Here is a 26,200-nt window from a genome sequence, read left to right on the forward strand (position 1 = left end):
AACCTTAACTATAGGCGTTGCTACCAGCTTTGTCTATAATACCTGGGGTTTGTTTTGACGGACCCTAAGAGCTCAGCACACTGTCTCCACAGGACCTTTTGCTGAGTTTACAATATTTGGGAAGACTTTAATTCAGTTGCATAGCAAGGCCTCTGAGGACCCTAGTGCAAGAATAAAATAGGGCCCCCCTTCCTGATTCTGAAATCTACCCCTCCAGCTTCCCCACCATCCCAATCCAACCTCTGCCCCTTCAGCTTCTGCCTAGATTCCCTCCAGTTCCTAGCTCTCTCTCAACTCCCCTCCAGCCTCCTTCAGTCTAGCTCTCAGCTCCAATCCAATCACCCCTCCAAGCTCTTTTAACTTCCATCCACCCCCCACGCCTGTTTCAGACTCCCACAAATCCTCCCTCAGCTCCCTCCCTTGGTCCCCTCAGCATCTATCCAACCCTTTTCACACTCCCCACCTCTGATCCAAACCCCCAAGCTCCACTCCAGCCCCCTTCCCCCACCCTCAACAGGTTTGATCCAGACCCTCAGCTCCACCCACTTATGCTCCAATCTCCCAACCCCTGCTTTGCTCTAGCCCCTTCAGTTTACCCTCCCCAGTTCCCTACCCCCCTCCCCTGGCCCATGCAAACCAACTAATGCTTTTACCTTGTGCTCCATCTCAAGGGGGGCACCACATCACCCATCTCCCTTTGCCCCCACCTACTCATCCTCCAGTGCCGTGATCCCTCCATGCCTTCTCTGCACATCCTTTCTGGCTGCTCACACATGGGGCCCAGCACGGTCGTTCTGGCTGGAGCCTCCCCATTGCGGCTGCCTGCCTCTGTCCTGGAGGGCCAGTGGGCCTCGCTGTCCCTGAGCAGCCCCTTTCCATTACAGTGCAACTCAACTTCTGCCCAGCTAGTGGTGGCATAAATGAGGATACAGGAGTGGGTCTAGATCTGAGTGCCCTTTACGCTGACTGGGCCCAACTGAGACTGTACCACTTGCACTGTTGTAGCTATGCCACTGCTTTCATTGAACTTACAGGGGTTCATAATTTCTCTTCTAATAACTAAAGGCAAGATTCTCCCATAAGAACCTTCTGCATATGGATCTCCCCATTATGCTGCACCCTTCCTCTTAGCCTGAGACCCTGCAGAGGCCCTGTGTGAGATTGTGAATGCATGCTGAGAATAGTGAGGGCTTGGAGTTTATGTGGATCATTTTCCCTGCAAACCAATAGAAAATCTACTAAAAATGTAATACTGAAGCTGTTAACTTTTCTGTAGAACTCCTCTGAGGTGTGGACTTTTGGGGTGGACTCTAGTGGTAGTTGAGGATGGAGGGAGTGCTGTTCAAAAGGAGCTTTGCTGCCAGAGAACCAATCAGGAGGGAACTGTGGAACAAGTGAAGAGGCACAGGATCTCTGTATGGATGGTTCTTGCTTCTGTTGGATTTTTGAGATTTATGCAAATCTTGGTGGATCCATGGATTGTGAGCCTCCTGCTAATTTCATAGGGGAATGTTATCTGACGGGCAATCTCTAGGAAACATGACAAAGGTAATCTTGAAAAACTGTCCTTTCCCTCTCCTTGGCCCCATCCTTTGAATTTTTCCTCTGAAGGCTGGTGGGGTGGCAACTGGATCATTAAAACATTTCCACTGACTCATTTTTAAGTACAGTTTTATGAACTAGTTCTCACTAAACACTGATATATAAAACAAATTAGAAGTTTTTAAAGGAGGCACTCTGCAGTGTTTATCATGGTATGGGTCACATCTTAATAGAATCCAAGAGTCTCTTGGATCATTCACAATTATATAACATCCTTGTGGCAAGCACAGCAATTGCTTACTAAATTGGATAGTGATATTAGTCAAGTATTGTATTTTGATGAGATTTAGAAGTTGGAAACAAAGTCGCCAATCTTGCAAACACTTAAGCATATGTGTAACTTTAATTGTGTGTGTAGTACCATTGATGTCTACTTGTGTGAGCAAAACTATCACATCTGCACATGCTTGCAGGATAGGGTTTTAGGGAAAAAAAACATCCCTATGTCACCAACCAGCTCTGCCAAGAGCAGTATCAATTGCAGGTTGGATCACTAACATTTCCTTGACCAGTTTGGGAGCCTCTTTTTAAACCAAACTAGGTTTGAAATATATGTGGACAAAAGTTTAGACTTTTCAAAAGATTAAAAACTTCTGTTTGTTTTTCCAAAATCCAGTATGTTAGGAATTACCTGTCTGATTAGCTTTAGACTTTACAGAAAATACGTCCTGTGGCTGGAGACTGCACAAGAAATGTCAAGTGGGAGGGAGTTTATTTCCAGAAAGTTGGAGGGGAAGGGGAGTATAAAATTTGGGCTTTTTATAAGAGATACTGTCACAAGCTGTCACATAACTCTTTACACACACAACTTTGCATATATGCACAAAACCCATTGCATGTATTCATACAACTGCACACACTCAAATTACAACATCTAACTATAAGGATAGCTAAATATGATAGAAAAGGGCTGGAATAGGTTACCAAAGGAGATTGTGGCATCCTCTGAGTTTGTGAGGTCCCTTCCAGCCCTACATTTCTATGATTATATGCACAGCCTTGTATGTATGCATGCACCACTGCATGCTTGTTACATACATCACACCTGGCACACTTGCAATACCCATACAAGATAGCATGTATTATAAATTTTATAGGCACTATTAGGCACACAGCTGCCCCCACACACACGCATGCACGCAGGTTGCATACAGAGGTTACATGCACAGCTCTGGGCAAGCTCCATGGCACGCCTGCATCCCACCCTCGGGTGTCGCGTGGGGAGGATTCCCCCCAATCCCCGTCTCGCACGGCTCGCAGTTCACAGGTAGCCTTAAGTTACCGCCTTTCACGCGCCTAGTTTACACGGACCCCAGGGGGCGCGCGCCGGCCGCCTCCGCGTTCCGCAGGCGAAAGTTGGAACGTTTGAGTCTCCTCGGCAACGCGACGCTTCCCCGTGCTGACAGCAGCCGCCGCGGTGGTGGCAGCGGGGTGATCTGGGAAGGGGCCGGGGGTGCGGCCGACCTGGGAACGGAAGCAGGGAGAGACCCCCGCACTCCACCGCGGGCGTCCCGGGATGCCGCTGAAGGTGGTGGTGGAACTGCAGATCCACGCGGTGAGGAGGGTGCAGAGCCAGAACTAGCAAAGGCAGAGGGAGGTCAGGGCAAAAACTGGACAGGGCTCCCTCGGGAGGAGCAGCGTGTGGCAGCCTTCCCATGTGTATGCGGTAACTCGGGCCTCCCGTGCTTCACCTCTGTGCTGCCCTGAACAATAAATACCATTTCGCTGCTTCTGTCCCCAAGAGCTGTGCCTGGAGAGCTCAGGTTTATCGCAGCAGGGTGAGCTCTGTCTTCTCCTTTGTCAGTGGCACTTACAGGAAACGGCAAGTTTAAAGCATTTTAGGAGGGTGTAAATAAATAAATAATATTCCGTGAAGCACAACAATATAGCACTCCAGTTGCTTTTACACGGTCTTGGCCCTAAGACATGATTGATGGCTCTGTTTTCATATATGGCGTACATGGCCTATCCTGTGTGGAAACAATGGGAATTACATAGAAGGGTGTGATCTATATCAGATGAAAAAGGATTGAATGGGAAACGTTGTGTAAATGTCAGTACTACAACATTGTGTGTAATAACAATCATTTAATAGTTGTTTTTTTTAAGGGATTATTGTGTCAGTTCAGAGTCTAGCAAGAACAGATAATAATCTAGCTTTTATATAGTGCTTTTCATCAGATGCACAAATAGTTATTTTAAAATTTTCTCTTATCTTTTAGCCTTTCAATTCCCTCTTCTGGTGTCAGATTAAATATTTTAGTTTCTGTTCAGTTAAATGTTAAAGTCCATGAAATCTGATCACCAGGAATACAATTATTGAAAAAAGAAATGTATGAAACACAAAACCAGCAAAGGCGCAACATATTCAAACTTTTTAAAATAACAGGAACAAGACTAATTTTTGGCCTTATTCTGCAGCCATTATAGGATATTTCATTATCTTCAAAAGAATTTTTGCCACAAAGAATGGATTGCAGGATTGAGACCTTTCTGTGTACAGTAGCTGTTCAACAGTAATATGGTAGAATAACTATGAAACAGATGTGTTGATGGAGGAAAACATTTTTTGCAAAGAATCAAACAAATGGATTAGCATTTGATGGAAGGTCTGTGAGAGCAATGCAACAACTGAGAGCTTGTCTACACTTACCTTGGAGATTCGGCGGTAGACAACCGGAGTTACTCAAACAACACAAAAAACTTGCGTAACTTGTGTCGAATTCTGTGCTTCTGTTCTGTGCTCCGTCTTCAATGCACTGCGCCAACGGGAGCCACGTTCCCGTCGACGCAGCGCTACACCACTTCAGGAGGTGGTCTTAATATGTCGATTTCTGGATCGACTGAGCAGGTCTTCACTGTCCGCTCAGTTGACGCAGATAAGTCGATCTGATGGCGGCAAATTTGTGTAGTGTAGATATAGCCTGAGTAACTGATGGTCTGTTGCTGCAACTGTATATTTTTAAATCACATCACTCATCTCACTGAAGCATGTTTCAGAGACAAGTTTCAAAGGTTTTGATTAGTACTTTGTATATGTAATTACACAAAGTGGATTTCTTTTGATCGTACTGATCCTAATTTGTGGATAAACAAAGATTAATCCTAAAAATATGCGACTCCTTAGCCTTTAAAAGCACTAAAATGGTGACAAAAACATGGGACAGACAACCCTGACTTTATTAAAATGACATTAAAACATACAGCATGATAAAAATTAAAAAATAAAACAAATGTGCTTTGATTTGAATAGATGCCAAAGGTGGCATTTTCAAAAGTGCGTAAGTGATTTAGGAGCACAAGTTGTATTGAAAATTCTGTGAGAACTTGTGCTCCTAAGTTACTTTGGGCATGTCTACACTGCAATAAAACATCCAAAACTGGCCCATGTCAGCTGAGTTGGGTTCGTGGGGCTATACAACTACAGTGTAGATGTCTGGTCTCAGAGTCTGGGCTCCAGCCCGAGCCTGAACATCCACAGTGCAATTAAACAGTCCCACAGCCCAAGCCCTGTGAGCCCATCAGCTGTAGGGTGACCAGATGTCCCAATTTTATAGGACAGTCCCAATATTTGGGGCTTTTTCTTATATAGGCGCCTATTACCCCCTACTGTCCCGATTTTTCACACTTGTTATCTGATCACCCTGGTCAGCTGGCATGGGCCAACCATAGGTGTTTTATTGCAGTGTAGGCATACACTTAGCCACTTTTGAAAATCCCACTCCAAAAGCCAAATTCTGCCCTTAGTTATGCAGCTGTAACTTGCATTGGTATAACAGAAGGTAGAACTGGAACCTAACTGGCACCTTTGTTGACAGAGTAAACAGAGAAGCCAAGGACACAGATATTGAACTACTTACTCAACAATAATGGTAGTCCCTGTAGAATGTACATGAGGCATATTGGTGGACAGTGTGGAGAAGGCTGCCCTAAAAGAATTTTGATTACCATAATTGTTTTCTCTCTTTCATAAGGTCACTTGTCCTGGTGTGTTCCTTCCAGAGAAACATGACATTTATCTCAGTGTCTGCATCCTGGGCCAATACAAGGAGACAGAATGCCTTCCTCCAATTTTCCCTCTCCTGTTTCATGAAAAGATGTGGTTTGAAAAGGTGAGTCTCATTTATTACATGCTTTGGGCTTGATTCTCTACTGTCTTGCACCCAGGCTAGTGATTCACACCTGTGCAAAGTGGGTGTAAATTCTACCACCAGTGTATAGTTAGTAAAGAATTCTGATTTAGTATCATTTTACACTTACTTCCCATGCAAGGTAGCAGGGAATTAAGCTCATTATATCTTTGAGATACTGGAACCGGGAAAGGTTTTAAAATTTAACACTGCAATCTGAATTTTTATTGATGGCAATAACACTTAAGGTTATGGATAAAGGTTAAACTGGAGTGTTCACCCAGGCAAGCAGTCCCATATAATCCCAGAAAGGACATTAATGTGTTAGGTTTCTTTTTCTGGATTTTTTTAGTTGTAATCCCATTTTTGTGGAAACAAAATAGCATCTCCATTATGGGATGCCTACCGTCTGATTTTCATGATACTGGTAGGCATAGAATTAAATATAATGACACAAATAAATGATAGATGAATGCTTTTACATGCCATTTTAAAATCTGAAATAACCAAGAACACAAGCCTTCAGCCTGAATTTCCTTGGGAGTAAGTGGTTTGGCTAACTCTAAAATGTTTATAAAAGATTTAAGAAATACTCTCTCTGTTAATTGTCTATGATATTAATGAATGGTGATTTATATTTGATGATGGTATTTAAAAATGGTTTTAACACAGTTTGACATTGCTGTAGTGACCAGCACAACCATGTTGAAACTACTACAGGTAACACAGTTTTAATACACAAGCAGACAATTTTTAGAACACAGTGTACATCTGCTATCCTTATTCTTTCCCTAATGGCTCTTTCTCTGCTTTATTAGGAGAATCCCTGCTTTTTGCGAACAGCTTTCTTTGTGGCTCTGTTTTCATAAATTACTCTTTCCACATCTCTCATAAGACTCCACTTTCTAAGGGATGCCTTTCACTTCCTACGCCTACAGTGACAGTTGAAGATGATGTGAAAGTGAATTGAGCCTTGTCTTCACCTTGTGTTAGCTAATCTGTGGTAACTAACATGAGGTAAAATCCTATGAAGACAAGGCAGTTATAGTTTTAGCATGTGTTAGCAGATCCAAGGTAAATTCTAGGCTCCCACATAGTCTTTCCCTTGACCTGCAAACATGTATGGAAACTACAAACTGTCTTGTCTTCACTAGACTATTACCTCATTTTCATTACCATGTGTTAGCTCATATGATGTAAGAATTTACTTTTTTTCCTAGTGAAGATGCACTCTTTGAGTGTCCTTCCTCCAAAAAGGCTATAACTGAAGTACTATCCTGAAAGTATCAATATAATCAGCGGTAGAAAGATGTTGACAAATTGGATAGGAAACAGAGAAAATCCTTAATCCTGTCTCAGCACAGGGGGATAGGCTAGATGCCCTCTTGAGGCCCTTTCCAGCCTTACTTTTCTTACATTGTGTTCTACAAAACAACAAAAATTATTAAAGGTTTGATTAAAAGATGAATCGATGAAGATACAGCTGACCACAACTGCTTGAAAGAGGTAAAACACTAAGCGTTAAATCCTGGCCCTATTAAAGTCAATGGCAAAACTCCCACAAAGAGGTCAAGATTTCGCTCTAACAAGGCAGAGGAATTTCTTTTAGGATGGACCAGCAAATTGTGGCTAGGAGTAATGGGATGAAATTAAGCAAAATTAAATGTATTTATTTATTTTCATAAAATATTCTGATCTTATATACAGTATTATGTACAAATTACATAATAACTAATAGGATTGTCACCTCAAATCCTAACTCCTCTTTTGTCTATTTAGAGCTTGTCCTGTGCTTCAGAATGATGCCTTGTGGGTTGAGACCCCTGGTTTGATCAAGAACCCTGTATTCTCAAAACATCTGTGCCCTATCTACACCAGCTCTTTCACCATTGCTTCTACTAGTAGAACTATATTAATGTTAGTGCAACAGTGGGAGAGTTCCTGAAAAACGCTTTAGACTCACTTCTGAGTCTACAGTGCGTGACATTTCAGGTTTAAACAACTAAAATTTTCAAGACTTTACATAACTTTTTTTTAAAACAAATTGTTACAGTACTTTATAGCTGACATTAATAAACATTTACACACAAAGAAAATATATAGTATTTCCATAGATTTTATTTTTCTTAATGACAACACAGTATGGCACAGGAAATATTTGTTGAATGTATAAAAAAATGTTCCAATGAATGTCAGATTATAAAAATGCCCTTTGAATTATAAAAAATGAGTATACTCTGTGTTACTTTCCTGTAGGTATTTGAAAGTGCTATAGACCCTGCTGCTGTAACAGAGATGCTTGAAAGTAAGTATAAAGTATAAAGTCAGAATGCATTTGTAACTGAAGACAATGTAGTTACTCAAGATCTATCTATCTATCTATCTATCTATCTATCTATCTATCTATCTATCTATCTATCTATCTAACTATCCTTATTTTTTATTGTTGTGTATTTTGGGGTATTTTGAATATATTGTAATTTTCAGCCACCTTGACATCATTTATTTATCTTCTTTTAGGCAATGTAACAACATTTGGATTAATTCAACTAATATCTTCAGGTAATGGGCTAGTAAATATTTTACAAAACAGCAGTTAATTAGATATTGAAAGGAGCATCTCAGTGGGATGGTAACTTTGAGCCTGGCCTCCCCACTTTCTTCCTCTCTCTCAGCTCATCTTCCAGCTGCTTCAACCATCTGCTGTCCCACCCCCAACCTCAACTCTGCGTACACTTTGATCACCTACCAGTGAAAATAAGATACATTTTCTGAGTAGTGACTTGCTGGTTGATTTATTAGAAATATTCAAATTGCTCTGATTTCTTTCCCCTGATTTTCTCATCTCTGTCACCATTATTTCATCAATGATATTTAAATGTAACATGAATAATAATCTAGAGTTCCATTTAGCAGATATTAGCATTGACTCTTTAATAACTTTTTATTGTGGTTTTTATATTAGAAAAATCAAGTGGACACAGGGTGGCAGAGTAATCCTACTCTTTAAGGTCATTGAATATGAAACATTTGTATATATGGTAAAATTACAGGCAGTTTTCATTACTAAAAAATAGGTTAGTGTTCTAATGCTAATATAATCTATTTTAGGCCTTTTTATTTTACTCATTTATTTGTTAGGAATATTCAAATTACTTTAGTTTCTTTCCCCAGATTTTCTCATCTCTGTCACCATTATTGTTCACCAATGATATATAAATGTAATATGAACAATAATGTAGAGTTCCATTTGCATGATTTCAAATTTCAGAGTTTTTTGTTGTAGCCCTGCAAAAATATGTTGTAGATTTGTTTTTAACAATGGGAAATTTGTATCTTTTTTTCACTCTTTCTTCACTCAAAAAATGATTGAAGGGATTTTGCTGAACCTTTAAAAAAATGCTTGTTAGTGAAACCAGCATTGACTCCAGTTTGTCTTGTACTGGGGTCAGCACCTGTGTAGTGAAACTGATCGCTGACATGTTTCTATTTTCTAGTGTAAACAAGGCCCAGATGGAGTTCTACTTGGTCAGTTGCAGGCTGGGGCCACTCTGAATAGAGAGTCCCTAAAGATGATCGATCTGTAAATGATCAAGCTGAGAAGGACTAAAGATCTTGCTCTCTTTATTATCTTTTACTGAAGTTTTCTTTCTTTTTGACTCTTAGTTGTGCTAGGGAAGTCTCAGAGTTGCAAGCCCTGATAAACCATCGCTACAATACTCAGCATCTTTCATAAGGACAAACTGCAGCATAGTCCTCACCCTAAATTATGAACAAAAACAGTTGATGATTTTCATTTGATGTAATACATCTCTCTCTGGTTTTCTCAAAGCCTTACCACCTTCCATGAGAAGCCTGATTGCACACTCTAGATGGTGAGAACTGGCAGCCACTCATTAGACAGAATTAAAGGCCAGATTTTCAAAACTTGCTCAGCACCCAGTAGCTCCAAGTGTGGTCATTCAAAATGTTGAACACTTTGAAAATCTGGCTATTTCATTTATATGCCTACTTTGGAGTTAAGGTCTTTGAAAATCTGGCCAAAAGCCTTTCATGAAAACCAATAGGTCATATGTTATCTTTGGAGAAAATTCTGAACTTTAGGATGTTTTAGTTCAAATGTTGTCTAAGGGTATGTGTACTATTTGTGGTCTAGGAAGTGGGCAGGCTCACTGCTAAAGGCCCCTCCCCCTTAAGGGGAAGAGTCACTGGACCCAGGAGACAACTAAGTTCGTGGGACAACTAATGAAAAAAGGAGCGGGCGTGGGGGTCACAGGTTGAAACTAAGGGAACCAGAAGGGACACCGAGCAGAGAACCTCGGACAGCGCCCACTGCTCCCGGAAGATGTCAAGGGAGCCAGCGGATGCTGCCCAGAGGAACTCTGCGCGGGCAAGGCGCTGCGGCCTTCCTCAGAGCCTGGGCCCGAAGAACAGCTGCAACCTTCCTGCTGGGCAGAACAAGGCCTTGCAGGCCAAATACCCTGGGAGAAAAGGGGCGGAGCCAGGACAGGAAAGGCCAGTATAAAAGGTTGGCCTAGCAGCTCAGTCAGGGGGAAGCTGCCGCTGGTGACAAACGTGTTTCCCTGAGGCTGGGGTCTGGGCCTGACTCAGGCCCTGCGGCTGTGCGGAGCGACTGCCCCACCGACCAGAGTCTCCAACGCCTGCCGAGGCCGCTGGGCCCAAGTGACTGGATAGGGCTGCTGGGCCCGAGTGACTGGAAAGAGCTACCCAAGGCCACTGAATGGGAGCAAGCCCCCGAGGCCGGCCCTGACCTGGAGAAGCTGCCCGATGCTGGGGACCCACTGGAGCTACCTGAGCCCAGTACCCTGGAGGACCCGCTGGGAGCCTGTGACCTGGAGGAGCTGTCCTCCGCTGATGACCTCAAGGAGTTTTCGGATCTGCCGCCGGTCGACGGTGAGGGACTCGTGGGGCTCCCACTCGCCGTCTACCTCAGCGACCTGGAGGAAGATCCCTGGCTGCATGTACCTGGGTACAGGGTGGGAGGAAGTAGCCCAGGGATAGCCAAACATAGTTTGGCTGAGGCTGTGGCCGAACCAGTCAGTGTATTGCAGCTGGAGCCCCGCTGACTCAGTGGCAAACCACTTTGCCACTGATGGGGCCCTGGGCTGGGACGCAGTGGAGTCGGGTGGGCCTGTGTCCCCCTCCCACCTTCCCTAACCACCCGGGAGTGCTTGGCTCTTCTGAATCTGCTTGCCAGAGGATACCAAGCTTACCAGCCCCGCCTGCCTGAAAGATGGGGGCCATAGACTACTTTGCCTGCCCCACCTGCTTGAGGGCTGGGGGCTACAGACTGCTTTGGCCTGGCCCGCCCTGTTCAAGGATTGTTGCAAGGTGGGAGGATCCCGGACTGAATCTGAATGTCTATACTGTAATTAGACTGCCCCTTAGCCCAAGTCCCGTGAACCCAAGTCAGCTGGCATGGGCAAGTCACAGGGATCTTATTGCAGTGTAGACATACTTTAAGTGGATAAAACTTTCTCTTTTGTCTCATTATGAGTCAGCCAAGCTCCTTGTATCTGAATGTCACAGAACCCATTCAACCAGGGGAGTAGGAACTTCTGTGGCAAGCATTCAGAATATGTCCTAATGAGAAATTTCTAGGGCTGCTACCTGGAGTTCATACCTTCACAAATTGGTATTTGCTTGACATTGCAGCATAGGCGTGCGCATGGGGTGTGCCGGGTGTGCCCAGGCACACCCTAAAGCAGGGGTGTCAAACATACAGCCTTTTTTATCCGGCCCGTGTACCTTTTTGATGTGTCCCGCAGCGCCATCTTGCTGTGTTTCTTGCTGGAGGGTAGAGCTGCTGCCGAAAGACCGGAGGGTGCGTGATTTCTCGGCGGACAAACACAGCAAGCTGCCGCCGAAAAAGAAGGAGCTGTGGGATTTTGCGGCAAACACTAGGACGCGGCGAGAATTCCACCAGCGGGTAATTCAAATGTGGCCCGCCGGTGGAATTCAGTTAGACACCCCTGATAAAGATGAAAATGAAAATTCCCTGGGTGCACACCCTAATGAAAATTCCCTGGGTGCACACCCTAATGAAATGAGCTGTGCACGCCTATGCATTGCAGCAAGTTTACATGCTGGTTTCAGGAAGACTGGCTCAGTCACAGTTTAGCAAATGGTGTGTCATAGACCATCTCCTAGTTAGTCTCCTATACTGTGGAAGCAATGTGATGAAGGAGAAAAGTGACCAAAGGACCTTTGTCTCTGAAAAGATAGCTTCTATGGGGCCACACTGACCCTCTCTCCTCCTCTCTGCTCCAGAGTTCAGTGTCATGGGCTTCTGGAAACTGGAGAAGAACAACAGGATGGTTAGAAAGATGGGGATATTTATACTCTAAGTCAGAAGAATGTTGGACTCAGCAGTACTCAAAACGGTTCCATGGTTGGGTGGCTGGGTGTGTGACTCCTGCAGTGTGGCTGTAAGGAGGGAATACATTCAAAGAACAAAAGTTACGGAACCCCCATTCCTTTTCCTGTCATCACTTTGTGGTCTTTTATTGGACCAATTTCTGCTGGTGGAAGGGGCAAGACTCTTCTTTAGGTCTGGAGCAGGTAACCAGAGTGTCTGAGATAAATACAAGGTGGGACAGATTGTAAAGCATGAGGGATACACACATGCTGTAGGACATAGTTTCTCAACCTGTGGTACCCCTGGGGATATGTGAGACACAGGCAGGGGATACCCAGGGAAAAACAGAGTGAAAGCGAGGCAGGCAGCAGCTGCTGACGTCTGGGGAAGGCGGGCAGCAGCCCCCCACTTCCTGCTCAGTCACAGCTCCCAGGTGGAAGGTGGGCGGCAGCCACAACAGTCCTGGGAAGCTAGGCTGCAGCCCTCAGCTTCCTGCCCGGTCCCAGCTGGGAGGCAGCCAGCTTTTGGGGAAGGCACGTGGCAGCCGCCCACTTCCCGCCCGCTCTCAGCTCCCAGCTGGGAGGCAGGCGGCAGCCGCTAGCTTCTGGGGGAGGCGGGTAGCAGCCCCCCACTTCCCGCTGGGTCCCAGCTCCCAGGTGGGAGCCCGGTGGCAGCCTCCTGCATCTCACGAGCTGGGCTTGCAGCTGGCTGTCAGCCAACTGTGTCCTGGCTTCGAGCTGAGGGACAACCTCCAGAACCCTGGCTTGAAGATGGTCAGCAGCCGCCTGCCCACATCCCTGGGTCCCAGCCAGCGTGGAAGCCTCCTCTGCCCCAGCTCGGATTGGGTGGCAGTCACCCACCTCCAGGGCTGGTGGCCAGGTTGCAACCGCCTGCAACTTGCCCAGGTGGCAGCCCTGCTCCCTGGCTCAAAGCCCAGTGCCCAGAAAACTTGTCAATTTCACTGCTCTAGCTGAGCAGTGAAATTGACAACTATGACAGCCCCAGATTTTACCAGTTACCCTCTTTTCCTGTGTGTGTCTCTCTCGCCCTCCTTCCCTATCTCTTTCTCACCCCTTCCTCCACTCAAATCTATGGCAAAAGATTTGGCCCAGTGCTTTATATTCCCCAGCATTGGCATGCCACTCAAAGCCTCCTAACTTTGGCCAACATCATCTCTAACCCAGGTACATACTTGAGTTGCGCACCCTTGGTGTAAAGGTGGTAACCCTACCCACACTAGATCTGACATCTGTCATATCATGGCCTTATATACTCAGCCCTTCTTCCAACACATGGCTCTCATTAGTCTGTAAATATAAAATCCCGTGGAAAATTGAGTGTTGGGTTACTTATTAACATTTTCAGAAGTTAGGGGGTACTTGCTACTTAAAAGATTGAGAAACACTGCTGTAGGAGACCACTTAAAATGAAGTGGGCAATGAAGAACTAGATTATTAAGCACAAAGAGACTACATCTTGGGTAAACCCCTTATGATTAACAATCTAACCTTTCATTGGCCACTTATGCTTAATAATCTGTCCCACCTTGTATTTAGCTCAGACACTCTGGTTATCTGTTCCAGACTACAAGAGTTCTGTGTAGCTGGAAAGCTTGTCTTTTCCACCAACAGAAGTTGGTCCAATAAAAGATATTACCTCACACACCTTGTCTTTCTCATATCCTGGGACCAACATAGCTACAACAACATTGCAAATCACTTTATGATGACAACTGTACTGAACAAACTTAAGAATATAAATATGATTTTTATAAGCCTGTTACAAACATTTCTGTTTTATTTTACTTAAATAGACAATTAATTAGGTTAATTGGTAGTTTGTACAGAGCTTCAAAAAAGTAAACTACTCTCTAAATGCTAATGGATTAAGAGCCAAATCCTGATGCCATTGCGGACATTGAGAAAACTCTCAGTTTATATCAGTGGATCAGGATTTGGTCCTATATTGATAGGCATATACACTGTGCATATTCTGGAAGGGTCATACTCCATGAAGGCAAAATCTTGAATCTTGCAAGGTGCTGAATGCTTTCTTCTCCTAATCACATCAGTGAGATTGATAGTGCTCAGCTCCCCTAAGATTGGGCCCTAATAAAGGAAAAGCAAAGGACAGATCTGAATTTTGTGTGTTCTCTAAAGTTGCACTGGTTTGGAATTTCCTCACAATACATGTGAGGTTATGCAGTCATTCTGATCCCAAAATAGTTTGGGGGCATTCGTGACAAACTGAGTGGTAAAGATAGCATCAAGCTCCAGTGTTGCTGTGCTAAGCCAAATCTTTCATTACAGATGAAGGAGTGAATGGACTCTTTCCCTTCTGCCTCCTTCATTTCACTTTCAAGACAGAGACATTAATCAGAAGCAGAGTAGTCAGAGCAATGGAAATGAGACTAACAAGTCATTTGATTTAAAAGCAGTTATTTTCTCTGTCCTTGATACTAGAAGTGTGACCTTACTGGAGCCTTTCTCAAAAATTAAAAAATGAGCACACAACAGAATAGTTTTTATCAGTGTTTCTGTTTTCGTTGTTTTCATTACACTGGCTGGTAGGGGTCCAAACTGAGGGTCCCCCATTTACCATTTGGAGCAGGGCAACATACCAAAGAGGATCAAGTTGCTGCTGTCTGGAAAGCTTCCTACATTGAGCCCTAAAAGACTTGTGCACCTCCTTATACAATCTCAAAGCAGATCCACAGGGATACCACTCTTCCTGATTCACTGACACACCTGCTGGTGCACACCTATCCCAACAACCTCATGTACTTCTGACTGAGTTATTCCTGATATTGAAAGAGGGCAGAGCATATCAGTTCTGAGACTGAGAGGGTCTCCTGGTGAGCCATGAAGCCAAAGAGCTTGTTACAGCATATATGACTTAAAAAAATATTAACAATCTTGGAAACAGTTCTTCCTTTTTTCACTTTTTCAGTGGGGGACAGTCTCGCTTTTTATGAAGAGAATACTCGAGATTTTCTCTTCCCAGAGCCCAAGCTGACTCCTTTGTATCCTGGTGTGGAGAGAGAGTTACTAATGAAAACATCTTCTAGTTTCCCAGTAAGTTGTCTCCAAATGGGTGTTTGTCATGGGTAGCTGAAAAGAAGAAAGTGGAAGAGACCTGGCCCAGCAGGCTAATGTAACAAGGTGTGCTACTCTGTGAGGATCTCAGTTTGAGACATGAATTTGGACTACTCTTAAACACAGACATGCCCAAGTACCTTGCATGGCTCTATAGTGTCTTGAAAAATATACTAGGCGTCTTCTAGCTGAAGATTAAACCTACTTGCCAGAAGCCAATATAAAAGGTGGGGGAATGGTCCCAGCCGCAAATCCCCATCCTCAGCTGCTGTGAAAGGGCTGGATGTTGGGTAAATTTCCAGGGTGCTGCTCATTGACTGTGCTTGGGGGCATAGTCTTTCCTACCTATTTACACATTTGCATATGTAATGCTGACAGACTTCACTTGCCGGCATGTGAGATGGAACGTGGGACCTTTGAAGCTCAGTGTATGAGCCCCTACTGCATGAACTAAAAACTCTCTGACTCTTAGCTAAGGCAGTAGCAGACTTCTAGCTGGATTAAGTGCCACTAGAGGGGGATACAGAGAGCCACACCAAGCAGGCATGAGTTAAACACACATACATTCCTTAGTTTACCCTTCTCCAAATAATCTTTTTTTGGGGGGGTCTTCTGTTCTTGTAAATATGTCCAGTGCCTATCTTTCCTGCTGCTCTTAGCTTTCTTAAGCAGAAAAAGAAAAATAAAATTGACAAAATTCTCATCAGTTTTACTGAGCCTTACTGGATTATGCAGTAGAAGCAATAAAATTGACCAAGGTTTTCTTTGTTCCATTCCATTACTGCTTGGGAAAGCTGTGAGCAGCGACAGAGGTGCTGGAGCAGTCTTCCTGGAGACTCAAGACTGCATTGGTTCATATTTAGAAAATTAGTTTCATTATCATAAGGGCTAGGAATGTAATTGTTTTTAAATAAAAATTTAAATTTTGCATAAATTGCTGGTTTAGGTTCACACATACCAGGAAAATTTTTCCACTCATCATTGGCAAGTTCTGCCTAATGCAGAGATTCTTTAGTGGCACCATATAAACTTATAACACCTCAGTCTTTTGAATTCTCAGATATGTCTGACTATATCTATCTATATCTATCTTTGGATAAATGTATAAATATATTTTCTGATAAAGCAAGTGTTATATATGCGTGTTTTATTTTCAGCTCAGTTCTTAACAGGCAGCAAAGTGACTTTTAAAGGAAGTATTTTATTGGTATGCATTTTGTCCAGTTTTCTTTTATGAGAATGGAATATTCTAAAACAACATAGTTAGTATCAACCACAAGTGTAGAATTTTATCTAGTGTGTTAGGTAGGTCAAGGGCAGATCGCCTAGAGATGATCATGTTAAGTATTTTGATGTGCTGTTGGAAATCTGAATGTTTTATTAGGGTGCCAGAGTAGTGAGAGAAGAATCATTTCTCAAACATTAAGACAGTCAGTGTGTTCAGGTAACAAGCCTTTGAATGGTTTTATTAACCTCATCCCTCTGATGTTTCCTAGAATTAAGATTAAATAAAATAAATTACCATTGCCTTAATTGAGAGTTAAAATTCCTATACACACTTACTTCATGATGTTCAGTTCTTTCTCTCTCATTATAATATCTGTTTAGAAAGACAAAAGTGACATCTACTTCACTAGTGCAATTCAGCAAAACAAGGCTAATTCTGCTCACTTATTTCATTCTAACCAACCTGCCCATGCATATCCTGATATTTTTCACAGGGGACAAAGGGTCAAACTATGGTCCACTGTAAATTCCTAATAATTTAGTTAACTCATCACTTAGAATATTAACAATACCCACTACTGCAGCAGATTCTCTTTTTCTGGATGTCAGCAGTGTCTCAGTAAGTTTACTGTCACTAATGTTGTACCACTCCCCTTCAGATCTTTCCAACTGACTTGTAGGACTAGTGCTGGAACTTCATTTACAAACAAGTATTTGGACTGCAAGGATTGAATGTGTAAAAATAGCCAGTTGCCTTTTTTCATGCTGAGATTTCAATCTAGGCAAAAAATGGAATGCAGCATTAGATTTAATTATCTGTAGTGGGGCTCCACTAATACTAGTTAAGCATATAGCAGCAAATAGCTAGGCTGTGATTAATGTTTTATTAAGACTAATTCTGTTAATTATTATAATACATTACTGCATTCTTGATACCACACTTTTGTAGTTGTCCCTAATTTTTTCATTATGCTTGTCTGTGTGACACTTTAGGTTTATTTAACTACTTTTATATGGTGTCTGCTGTGTATGATTGTATCTGTTAACAACATACAAATTTTTCAGTTTAGCTGTCTTGATTTTCCAGAGTTCAGTCTTGTGCTTTTTATAATTCTCTGCAGAGTACATTGCATTCATACTATAATTGTGACATTATTTACTGCAGTAGTCTAGATTTTCACTGTTATATTGATGACATACTACTAACACAATGCTCAACTTCAGTGGCCTTCTTTCACTTTCATTTATATTTTTGACAAGATGGTTTGCTGACTTACAAAACTGGATGAGTAAATTCTTTGTGTCCTAGCAAAGCAAAAGTCAAATGTACTGTTCTGGGCCCTGTCGATCTCTAAATTTTCGGTCACATTGCTAAGTCCCATATTAAGATCCTCACTGACCGAAAGTCTTAGTTCATCATTTGAATGCATTTTTATACATCATTTGAATTTTATATTGATACTATATGTTACCTAAGGGCTCAGCCTGCAAGCTGACTCATGTGAAGATTTCACGCATATGAACAGTCCCATTGAAATAACTGCAGCCACTAATATTAGTAAGGCTTGCAGGATTGTACTCTGAATTTGTCCTTTCTTATCTTTGCTGCATTTCATGCAGTGCATCTTCATAGGAGTTTGTGTGGCCAGGTGGACTCTCTCTGAACAGAATCTTTGGACACTGGGATTTTGATCTCCTGCTGTTGTTACACTGTTGTAAATCCATTGAGTTCACCACATTTACTCCTGATTTACACCATTGTAAATGAGAGCAGAATCATGTCCACTGCATTTAATCCAACTGACCCCCTTTGGGAGATTTGGCTTCACTGACAACTGAAATATCAACAAGTAAATTTAAGCATCTTCCAAAGTGTAGCTGTTCCTAGGGTTTCCCACAGAGATCTCTCTGTCCTAGACCCAGGCTCCCTATGCACAAAGCCTCTTTGACCTCCTTCACATATAGGGTAGAGTTAATGAGCCACATCTGCCACAATGGCTTAGCAGGAATCAAGCGGCATCTCCTTGAGGGTTCCACCATCTGCCAACAGGGTGGATCAACAGAAAAATCCTGCCACCACATTACAGTTTGATACTCCTAGCTTGTCAGACTGTGTAATAAAGAAAACTGCCATTCTAGTATGTAATAAAGAAAACTACCTGTTTTGCAGTTTTTTGACAGTCGACACAAAGCATTTGTGCAGCAGTGCAGCAGTAAGGTGCATAGTTAAACCCTCAAATCTGGAAGTGCAGAAACATGCAACCTTAAATACAGTTCTACTGTGGAAAGTGGCTTTGTAAAACATTAGTTTTGTTGGATTGTATTTTATTGTCTTGAAATGAAATACAACTTCAGCATGGTCCCCTTGGGCAAAAATTCTAGTCACTTGTTCACTGGTAGCTAAGAATTCAGCTCTGGCTTTTCAACTAAAAAGTGGTTGTTCCAGTTGTGGGGCAGTGTGCAGCTGTGCCGTTGTAGCACTACAGATGCTGTAAACCGACTTAATTGTTCCAGCGCCCACGAGTGATGGTAGCGCTGTCCACACTGGTGCTTAGGTCGGTATAACATATGTTGCTCAGGGGGTGGCTTATTCACACCCCTGAGCGATGTAAGTTATACCAACTTAAGTGGTAATGTGTACAAGCCCTCAGAAAGGTATAGCTAGTGCTTCCCACAGAGGTCCTTTGCTTATAATTGCTGCCTGTGCACAGGGTAGGGCCCTGGCCTGTCTTTTCCCTGTGCAGGTGCACTTTCTCTGGGGCTTTGAGCCTAGCAGGCATTGCTAACTGGCTACCCCCCTTACACTTTATAATACCTGAAGACAGTTTATGGCTCTCTGCTCACCATCACAGTGCACAGATATAGGGGCACTTATAATTTGGTCCTTACTGTTTGAATAGTTACTGTGACTTCAGTTACACCTTTTGAAGAAATAGGAGTTACATTAAATACAAATTGCAAAACTGATTGCAAGTTAAGAGACTGCATTTGGTAATTACAGGTTATAATTGTCTTTCAACAACACAGTATTTGTTACCCTTTCACCTGCCTTGACAGAAAAATTGAAATATTGATTTAGTTTTCAAAGCTGTTTGGAGGATGCAGTTTGGAGCATGATGGGCCCATGAGGAAGACTGGTGTTTAGTAAATACAGTTGTTAAACAAACAGGAAAGAGCTGCCAGCCCCCTCAAATCTATAAAATGAATTCTTCTCCCATTTCATCCCAGCTCTTGCTCTTTGAGGAATGGGATACTTCTCTGGGGTTGTTAGTATCTTACATATTTTTCCACATTGTTGGCCTCACCCATCATCTTTCCTCACTTTGCAGGGATTAGGCCCATAAAGAGAGTCCATTGCCTCCCTGCTCAATCTCATGTTACCTGAATATGCAACCCAAGAGCACATTGGTACTTTTTGCTGCCATATTGCATTGCAAGTTCATTCCCATTTAGCTGTCTGCTATTACCACTAGGTCTCTTTTAGTTTGAGTGCTTCCTCTGATAACTTTTGATTCTGAAATAACAATTAAGAAGCTTGGGGAAATGTCGCTGAATTAGTGATGCTGTTGCTCATCTCTGTAAAACTGTAACACCTGCACAGTGACATTATTTGTAGTCATTTCACCTCTTTATTATTCTTAAGGGAATTGCACCAAAAATAGAGTTTTCTACAAGAACAACCATTACAGAGCTTCCACTTCAATATAGAAAGCAGTTTTATGTAAGTATTTTAAATAAAGGACACAAACATGGACAGAAACATCAATATCGGATGTAATCTGTCACAGTGCACCTGTCACCATTGCATTTAAGTGCCTTGCACAGCAATAAGAATCACACCGATTCTGCATTCAAAGGCAAAATCTCTTTATTTTTCCTTCAGTTCATCTGCTGTGGGAAGGGGCTCATTAATTGGTGGTTGTTGTCAGGAGGATGTTGCTGATTATTCTGAGAAAGGCCAACACAAAGGGATGGGGCTTGCATTGTCTCCTAAAAGAGGCTAGACTTGGGCTGATCATGATCTCTGGTGGGAAGGAGTTCCCTGGGTCGTAGGCCTTTACTGAGAATGGTTTGCTTCTGGCTGTGAGTGTTTCACATTTGCATGCTGTTGGTTGCTGTTTCTTCTACCTGCTTCTCTCAACTCCCCAGCATAGCCTCATTTTTCTCTGGATTGAGCTATAACCAACTAGCTCTCATTTGAGACACAATTTCCAGTGCAATTTGTTCTTCTGCACTAGCAGAGTTAGACACATTACCAAATAATTATTCTTTGTGTCCAAATTCTGCAGTCCTTTCTGGAACAGAGTTCTCACTGAAATCAAAGGGAGTTTTGTTCAATTAAGGGTTGCAAAATTTGGCTCACTCAGAATTACAGCTTCTTTGGAGTCAAATTCTCAGGTCCTTACTCAAGCAAGCTCTCATTGAAGTCAGGACCTCAGGATTTTGACTTTAGGTCTCAATCCTTCATGCTGCTGAATGCTTCTTTAGAGATGTGCAGTGCTCTTCACTCCAGTTGAATTCAGTAGAAGTTGGGACTACCGAGCACCACACAGCGGGCAATCAGCATCTTGCAGGATCAACTCCTGGATGAGAAGTTGTCAAACAAAGGTAAAAGATAGACATGAGTCCCTGCTCCCTTTTTTCTGTTACTAACTTTCTGTCACTTCATGGCACAGAGTCACAGATTCTCCAGTTTTAATTTGTAGCCACGAGCAGTTTTAATTCTGCTTTCAGATGTGTTGGAGCCTCCCATTGACTTGAAACCCTGCCCAGCCGACTGTGTTCTACAGAGAGGCTTGCAAATAGCTTGTAGATGTTTTTGCCTGGATAATTACTTTATGCGGCAATTCATTTATCTAGCAGGGCAGAAACAGAATGAGGATACAAAGATCTGCATCTGTATCGCCCAGGCGAAGAAGCATTTCACCAGAACGATATAAGACAACAAAGAAAAGGGATAATAAGATCTGTAAGAGCCTTACAAGATTATTAAGATCCCGCTCTCCATCTCCAAATGCTACAAAGCATCTATGTCAGCTCTGCAAAGAAAACCAACAGCAGCAGTCAAGACTAAGCCTGGGGTCTGTTGGGTACAAACTAGAAACTGAAACTAAGCCACCATTTGTAGTTAGACATGTAAGTCTTAAAATTGCTATACTAAGTTATTTTTTTCTATTATTATTATTATGATATTAGAGTAAATTGGATGTTCCTGTTATACTTCTTCATAAAGTGAGAACAGGAGAAGACCCAAAGAAATTAATCAGCAGCAAATTTGAAAATGTAAAAAGAAATGCTTTATTGATCTGTGGAACTTACTATCACCAGATAGTATTGAGGGGAGTTAGTTATCAGATTCAGAAAAAGATTAGACATTTGTAAGATTAATAAGGACATCCAAAGTTACATTTAGATAGGATAAAAAATTGTAACAGACTTAAACCCTCATTCTTAGCCCATAAACAAACCACTAGCTGTCTGGCGTTAGGAAGACGCTGTCCTTGTGGGGCAGGTTTTTCCATAATGGTTCATCATAAGGTTTCTTCCACCTTCCTCTGAAGCATCCAGTGCTAGCCACTCTCAGAGACAGGATATTGACCTAGAAGACCATTGATATAATAAATATAAAACCCCATTTTTCTACTTTGTATTTCTTAAAGGGCTAATCTACAGACCATTGAAGTCAGTGGAAAGACTTCAGTTGATTTCAGTGAGCTTTGGACTGATGGGTCCTTTCATCTGAAGATCTCAAAGCACTTTACAAACACTAGCTAATTAAGCATCACAGTGCCCATGTACATGTATATATGGAAAAAGAGGGATTTAAAGATGCTCTGTCTCAGTATTTTTAGATGTTAAGGTGGTGGGCATTGTAGAGAAGCCTAAATTAGATCTGACAGAGACAGACGGATGGATGATATGAACATGCCAGCTTCAATCCATGAAATTCTCTATGTATAGTTTTCCCCAATTTGTAGTCCTATTTTATTTTAAATGGTCATTTTTAATGTTTTACATTTCTATAAATACCCTGTTACAGTGTATGAAAGGCTTATATTTTTGAGTCCCCTGTTCTATGACAATGAAAGATTTATTGAGTCCCCATGAAGATGAAAGCATTTTTAAAAACTGTTCTAATCACAAATTTAAAAGAAAACTGAAAATTCAAGTGACACACCCACTTCCTCTTTTATAACAAGCTGGTGTCTACATACTGGTCATTTTCTTATTATAAAAACATCAATATCAGAATCCCAGTGGTTTTTAAACTAGGTGGTTTTGCTGAAATGTCTGCACTATGCAGTGTATATTATTTCTCCTCTTTTGTGTATTTTTGTATTTGTGGAAGAAAGAAAGGGAGGGAAGAAACAATAATTTTTTATTCTTTCTCTTGTAGACTATAGAGAGGCTGCAAATACATTCATGTCCAGACCTAGTTTTCACAGAATAAAAAATGCAGCTTCATATTATTCCTTCAGTTTAGGTAGTTGTTTGCAGTGTTTCTGATCCTTTTCACACACTGAATATTCATATTAACACTGATTTTATGGCCATTACAACCATTTGTAACACACCCTGCTGCCTAGTAACCCTCCATTGACCTACTGCTGCAGAGGTGTTAATTGTGCACTTCATTTTAAGTGGTCTCCTACAATGTATGAGAACCTAGCAATCAATCCCACCTTGTCTTTAGCTTGGACCTCTGGTAACTTCTCCAGACCTGATGAAGAGCTGTGTGAAGCTTGAAAGCATGTCTCTTCCACCAACAGAAGTTGATCCAATAGAAGATATTAACTCACCTACCATGTCTCTTTCATTTTAGGTAGACAGTTCTAAACCATTTGGCGAAAAAACTTCATCGTTGTTACCTTATCGAAATTCAAAACAAAATGTGAGCTCAGCAAGGAATTCTCTTGAATTTCAGTTGAAACGAGGTATTTAAATTTGTTTTTAATAAAAAATAAAACGATGATAATTATAGGAGTATAATAGCACCATTTATCCTAATTCTAAAAGCGTTTGCAAACTATGGCCCACATTCTGCCACTCCCATTTCAAAGGGATTGTTTGAGAGTAAAGCACTAATTGGAGTGAGTAAAGGTGGCAGAATCTGCCCTGAAATGCAGAAATTTGCTCACCACTGAATTGCAGCCATTGCTGGGGAAAGGAACATGGCTGCTGGTTTAAAGCATACATCAACACTACATAACAATTTCGTATGGAAGTTGATTTTTCTCTTGTTTAGCAGCATGCTATTTTGAAAGAGTTGTTGTCCACAGACAAACATTACCTCCTCTTCTTCATTATTGTGTGTTACCTCAGTCAGGAAGTCTTTGCTCTAAGAGACTTATCCAAAGGCCATTGAAGTCAATCAAAATACTCCCATTGCCATTGGTGTGCTTTGGATCAGTCCCCCTGTGTCCATGAATCAGAATCATAGGACTAGAAGGGAACTTGAGAGGTCATCTAGTCCAGTCCCCTGGACTCATGGCAGGACGAAGTATTATCTAGACAAACCCTGACTGGTGTTTGTCTAACATTGCTCTTAAAAATCTCCAGTGATGGAGATTCCACAACCTCCCTAGGCAATTTATTCTAGGGCTTAACTACCCTGACAGTTGGGAAGTTTTCCTAATGTCCAACCTAAACCACCCTTACTGCAATTTAAGCCCTTGCTTCTTGTCCTGTCCTCAGAGTTTAAAGAGAACAATTTTTCTCACTCCTTCTTGTAACAACCTTTTATGTACTTGAAAACTGTTAACATGTCTCCTTTCAATCTTCTCTTCTCCAGACTAAACAAATCCAATTTTATAAATCTTCCCTCATAGGTCATGTTTTCTAGACCTTAATAATTTTTGTTGTTCTTCTCTGGATTTGCTCTAATTTGTCCACATCTTTCCTGAAATGTGGTACCCAGAACTGGACACAATACTCCAGTTGAGGCCTAATCAATGCCAAGTAGAGTGGAAAAATTACTTCTTGTGTCTTGCTTACAACAGTCTTATTAATACATCCCAGAATGATGTTTGCTTTTTTTTGCAACAGTGTTACGCTGCATATTTAGCTTGTGATCCATTATGACCCCCAGACCACTTTCTGCAGTAGTCCTCTCTAGGCAGTCATTTCCAGTTTTGTATGTGTGCAATTGATAGTTCCTTCCCTAAGTGGAGTACTTTGCATTTGTCCTTATTGAATTTCATCCTATTTACTTCAGACCATTTCTCCAGTTTGTCCAGATATATCATTTTTCATATTCTTTTTTCTGATCCTTGTCACAAGCTGAATATTCATCGAGTAATCAGCACATTGGGAAGAGGAATAAAGCCATACACTCAAAGGGGACTTCTTCAGATGGTCACTGATAGTAGTGCACGTCTACTCTGAGAAGTGACTTTGTAAAAATGCTACCTTCTTACTCAGATATTTCCTTTAGTGTAGTTAAAATCGTATCTGTTGTTTTTACTAACAAAGTTATGTTTATAGTTCTCTTTGCTCCTGTTAGCCCTGCAGAGCCAACACAAATAGGACTGAGAGCATGATCCTTCAATGCATTTCACCTGGCAAAACTGCAGTGTGATTATACAGGTGTCACAGAGAGCCTAATTTGGCCTTTAGAGCCTTTCTCATTGGTAATAATTCACAAGATGGAGAGAACAAAGTCTGACATTCAGATCCCCCTCCCTAATCCTGACAGCTCCTTTTCTCTGTGCCAAATGGATGTTGGAGAAGGACTGAATCTGGATCATACTGTTTCACAGTTTGTTGGTCATTTGAATTAACCTCAACATATCCACTATGTATTACTTCTGCAATTGGTGGTCTAAAGAGGCTAGGTCATATGTTGCCAATCCTTTGACCAATGGAAAATTTTAAATTATGACTGTTACACAAGACTGTAGAAAATGTAAGTGGCAGTGAGTTACAGAGGCATCTCACAAAACTGGGTGACTGGATAACAAAATGGCAGATGAAATACAACATTGATAAGTGCAAAGTAATGCATATTGGGAAAAAATAATCCCAACTATATATATATATATATAATGATGGGTTCTAAATTAGCTATTACCACCCAAGGAGAAGACTTTGGATTCACCATGGCTAGTTCTCTGAAAACTTCTGCTCAGTGCTCAGCAGTAGTCAAAAAGGCGGACAGTGTGTTAGGAACTACTAAGAAAGGGCTATAAAATAAGACAGAAAATACCATAATGGCACTATGTAAGTATATGGTGCACCCACACATTGCATACTGTGTCCAGTTCTGGTTGCCCCATTTCAAAAAGGATATAGTGGAACTGGAAAATTTTCAGAGAAGGGCCACAAATATGATCAAGGTTATGGAATGGCTTCCATATAAGGAGAGACTGAAAAGATTAGGGCTGTTCATCTTAGAAAAGAGATGACTAAGGGGGGATATGATAGAGGTCTATAAAATCATGACTGATATGGAAAAAGTGAATAGAGAAGTGTTGTTTACTCTTTCCCACAGTACAAAAACCAGGGATCACCCAATGAAATTAATAGGCAGCAGGTTTAATACAAACAAAAGAAAGTACTTTTTCACAAAATGCACAACTAACTTATGGAACTCATTGCTGTGGGATGTTGTGATGGCCAAAAGTATAACTGGATTCAAAAAAGAACTGGATAAGTTCATAGAGGATAAGTCCATCAGTGGCTGTTAAACCAAGATGGTCAGGGAGGAAACACTCTGCTCAGGGCAACTCTAAACCTCTGAATACCAGAAGCCAGGAGTGGAAGACAGG

At 41.8% G+C, this 26,200-nt stretch overlaps 1 protein-coding gene across 2 annotated transcripts in view; it reads left to right on the top strand.

Moving 5' to 3' along the window:
* SPATA6L (spermatogenesis associated 6 like) overlaps positions 1-26,200 on the top strand; it is a 54,995-nt gene that overhangs the window by 5,260 nt on the left and 23,535 nt on the right. The window contains exons 2-8 of one of the 2 annotated variants that reach the window (XM_067543078.1): positions 5,577-5,714; positions 7,989-8,037; positions 8,253-8,294; positions 15,061-15,185; positions 20,077-20,154; positions 21,297-21,569; positions 23,257-23,368. In XM_067543078.1, the coding sequence (XP_067399179.1) occupies positions 5,700-5,714; positions 7,989-8,037; positions 8,253-8,294; positions 15,061-15,185; positions 20,077-20,154; positions 21,297-21,569; positions 23,257-23,368 (694 nt within the window). In that variant the 5' untranslated portion in view covers positions 5,577-5,699. Of the gene's footprint in view, positions 1-3,118; positions 3,158-5,576; positions 5,715-7,988; positions 8,038-8,252; positions 8,295-15,060; positions 15,186-20,076; positions 20,155-21,293; positions 21,570-23,256; positions 23,369-26,200 lie in introns of those variants that run through there. The other variant, XM_067543077.1, reaches the window with a different exon arrangement.

The sequence above is a fragment of the Emydura macquarii genome, unplaced genomic scaffold, assembly GCF_026122565.2.
Source record: "Emydura macquarii macquarii isolate MOO-44397 ecotype Brisbane River unplaced genomic scaffold, CSIRO-AGI_Emac_v2 contig_767, whole genome shotgun sequence".
Lineage (NCBI taxonomy): Eukaryota > Metazoa > Chordata > Testudines > Chelidae > Emydura > Emydura macquarii.